Source organism: Marmota monax, unplaced genomic scaffold (assembly GCF_021218885.2).
Source record: "Marmota monax isolate L192 unplaced genomic scaffold, Marmota_monax_Labrador192_F-V1.1 WCK01_AAM20220418_F8-fsc00051, whole genome shotgun sequence".
NCBI classification, from domain to species: Eukaryota; Metazoa; Chordata; class Mammalia; order Rodentia; family Sciuridae; genus Marmota; species Marmota monax.
Window position 1 is genome coordinate 11188983 of NW_026695202.1, and position 2866 is coordinate 11191848.

Below are 2866 nucleotides of genomic sequence, written 5' to 3' on the forward strand. Positions count from 1 at the left end.
ACCTCAGGCCTGGAGCCAATAGGAACTCAAAATAGACATGATTCACCACGCATGGGCCAATCGGCTCGACGCGCGCTTCCCATCAGCATCTCGCGCGATAACCAGGCGGCTCGGTCTTCTAAAAAAAGCTTCCCTGGCAAGAAAAACTTCTCTCCCCGCCCTTTCAGCTAACACCGGAAGCGAGGCGTGTCTGAGAGATCCCTCCGCGACCCGCGGCGGCCGAGGGAAGGACATGACTCCTACGTTGTAGGGCTCCTGTAAAATAGTGCGCCCTTTTCTTTCATGAGACCCTGAATAAACTCCTCTCCCTCCAAAACTACTTCCCTGGCATACAGACAGGGCTGGCGCCGGTGGGAGATCACACATATGGGAACGAGTGAGTCGATGGCTAAGGTCACGTGGTCGCAGCGGAAGGATGCGCTCTGTGCTGCGTCCCATAGGCGGAGCCTATAAAGAGCCGGCTTGCCCCGCGCGCGGCCATTTCTGTCCCGTCCGCCGGTAGATGTAGGGTTGCGATTGAGCGTGGGCCTTCCCTCCTCCCCCCCGCAGGGCGCGCGGCCACCATGGCGTATTAGAGGCAGCAGTGCCTGCGGCAGCGTTGGCCTTTGCAGCGGCGGCAGCAGCACCCGGCTCTGCAGCGGCAACCCCTGACGGCTTAGCCATGGCGTGAGTACCGGGGCGGGCCGCACTGGCGGGCGCCCTGCATGGGCGGGGGCTCTCGGCTTGGCTGGGCGCGGCTTTCTGCCGGGCGCGTCGCCGAGGGGGAAGCGGTTTTATGAGCGCCCGGACGCGCGGTCCTTGTTTTGAAGTTTCCGGGGCGCGGGCGCTCCCGGCCCTCGGCACTCCTGGAATCGCTGGGGTCCCGGCCGCCCCGCGAACGTGGCAGCAGCCAAGATGGCGGCGGGGCCGTGAGTCACGGGGCGGGGCGGTGGCCGTGGCCCTATTTGGAAGTGGGGACTAGCGCCTTCCCCTGGGTGACCGGCTGCGGAATGGCCGAGACTCCTCCGGCGTCCATTTTGTGCAACCTGAGTTGGAGGCGGGGAAGGCGGACACAATGGCCCTGGCGCCACGTGCTCCCGACTCGCCACCTGCGCGTCTGACGGGATTCCCAGCCCAGCCCACCTCTAAGGGGTCTTGCCTTCTGATTCCCATCCAGGCTTTTCACGGCATCCAGCAGCAGCATTGCTGTAATCGACAGAGACACCTTCGAATTAAGCACATTCCTCGATTCCAGCAAAGCCCCACAACATGACCGAGATGAGCTTCCTGAGCAGCGAGGTGTTGGCGGGGGACTTGATGTCCCCCTTCGACCAGTCGGGTTTGGGGGCTGAAGAAAGCCTAGGTCTCCTAGATGACTACCTGGAGGTGGCCAAGCACTTCAAACCTCATGGGTTCTCCGGCGACAAGGCTAAGGCGGGCTCCTCCGAGTGGCTGGCTGTGGATGGGTTGGTCGATGCCTCAGACACTGGCAAGGGTGAGTGGGCCACTTGTAGGTGCTCATGTGTGGCCATTCGTGATGGGTCTGGGGTCTGTAATGTAAGTGACTCAACTGGCTCCCGTCATCCTTCACTCTAAATTCTTTTTGCAGAGGATGCCTTCTCCGGGACAGATTGGATGTTGGAGAAAATGGATCTGAAGGAGTTTGACTTTGATGCCCTGTTGAGTATAGATGACCTGGAAACCATGCCAGATGAGCTTTTGGCCACGTTATATGATACATGTGATCTCTTTCCCCCCCTAGTCCAGGAGACTAATAAGGAGCCACCCCAGGTAGTGAACCTAATTGGCCATCTCCCAGAAAGTTCAAAAACAGACCAGGTTGCCCCTTTCACATTCTTTCAACCTCTTTCCCTTTCCCCTGGGGATCTTTCTTCCACTCAAGATCATTCCTTTAGCTTAGAGCTCGGCAGTGAAGTGGATATCTCTGAAGGAGAGAGGAAGCCCGACTCTGCTGCTTATGGTACTATGATCCCTCAGTGTGTCAAGGAGGAAGATGGCCCCTCAGATAATGACAGTGGCATCTGCATGAGCCCAGAGTCCTACCTGGGCTCTCCCCAGCATAGCCCTTCTACCTCTAAGGGCTCTCCTAATGTCAGCCTGCCATCTCCAGGTGGCCCTTGTGGGTCTAACCGCCCCAAACCTTATGACCCTCCTGGGGATAAAATGGTTATAGCAAAAGTAAAAGGTGAGAAGCTGGATAAAAAGTTGAAAAAAATGGAGCAAAACAAGACAGCAGCCACCAGGTACCGCCAGAAGAAGAGGGCAGAACAGGAAGCACTCACTGGTGAGTGTAAAGAGCTAGAAAAGAAGAATGAGGCTCTGAAAGAGAAGGCAGATTCTTTGGCCAAGGAGATCCAATATCTGAAAGATTTGATAGAAGAGGTCCGCAAGGCAAGGGGGAAAAAAAAGGGTCCCTCAGTAGGGTAGTCAGGAGTGCTGCGCTTGTACATAGGTGTCTCGTGCTGAAGCTGTGTTGTAATAAATTATTTTGTAGTTAAAGTAATAGTTCAGTCTTGCTGTGTTTCTCGACTCTGGTAAGGAACCCCTCGTCAAGCAACCCCCCTTACACAAGCACACTCTTTGTGTAACCAGAGGATATTTTCTCCAGGATATGATCCTGGAGTAGTGAGCATCTTCAACTCCACTGGGCCTGTTTTCCTCAGATCTGGTGGTTTCTATTTGATCCCTAGGGCAGAAGGCTGTTGGGCCAGATGCTTCATTGTGCTTTTTACTCCATTCTGAGACAGTTGACAGGGTAGAGGGAGGGGCTGCCTGGGTTTCACCTGTTCCCTTGTTTGGCTTTGGGCCAACACCTGTTAAGGACTGGGTGGCCTCATCTTGGTATTAAGTGCACAAGAGGATTAGG

General features: G+C 55.9%; 1 protein-coding gene across 1 annotated transcript; it reads left to right on the forward strand.

Annotated features, from left to right (window-relative positions):
• The first annotated feature begins 471 nt into the window (after positions 1–471).
• Positions 472–2503, forward strand: Atf4 (activating transcription factor 4). Its single transcript, XM_046429257.2, has 3 exons — positions 472–666; positions 1157–1474; positions 1589–2503. The coding sequence occupies exons 2-3, from the start codon at positions 1249–1251 to the stop codon at positions 2425–2427; spliced, it is 1065 nt and encodes a 354-aa protein (XP_046285213.1). The 5' UTR covers positions 472–666; positions 1157–1248; the 3' UTR covers positions 2428–2503.
• The last annotated feature ends 363 nt before the right edge of the window (positions 2504–2866 follow it).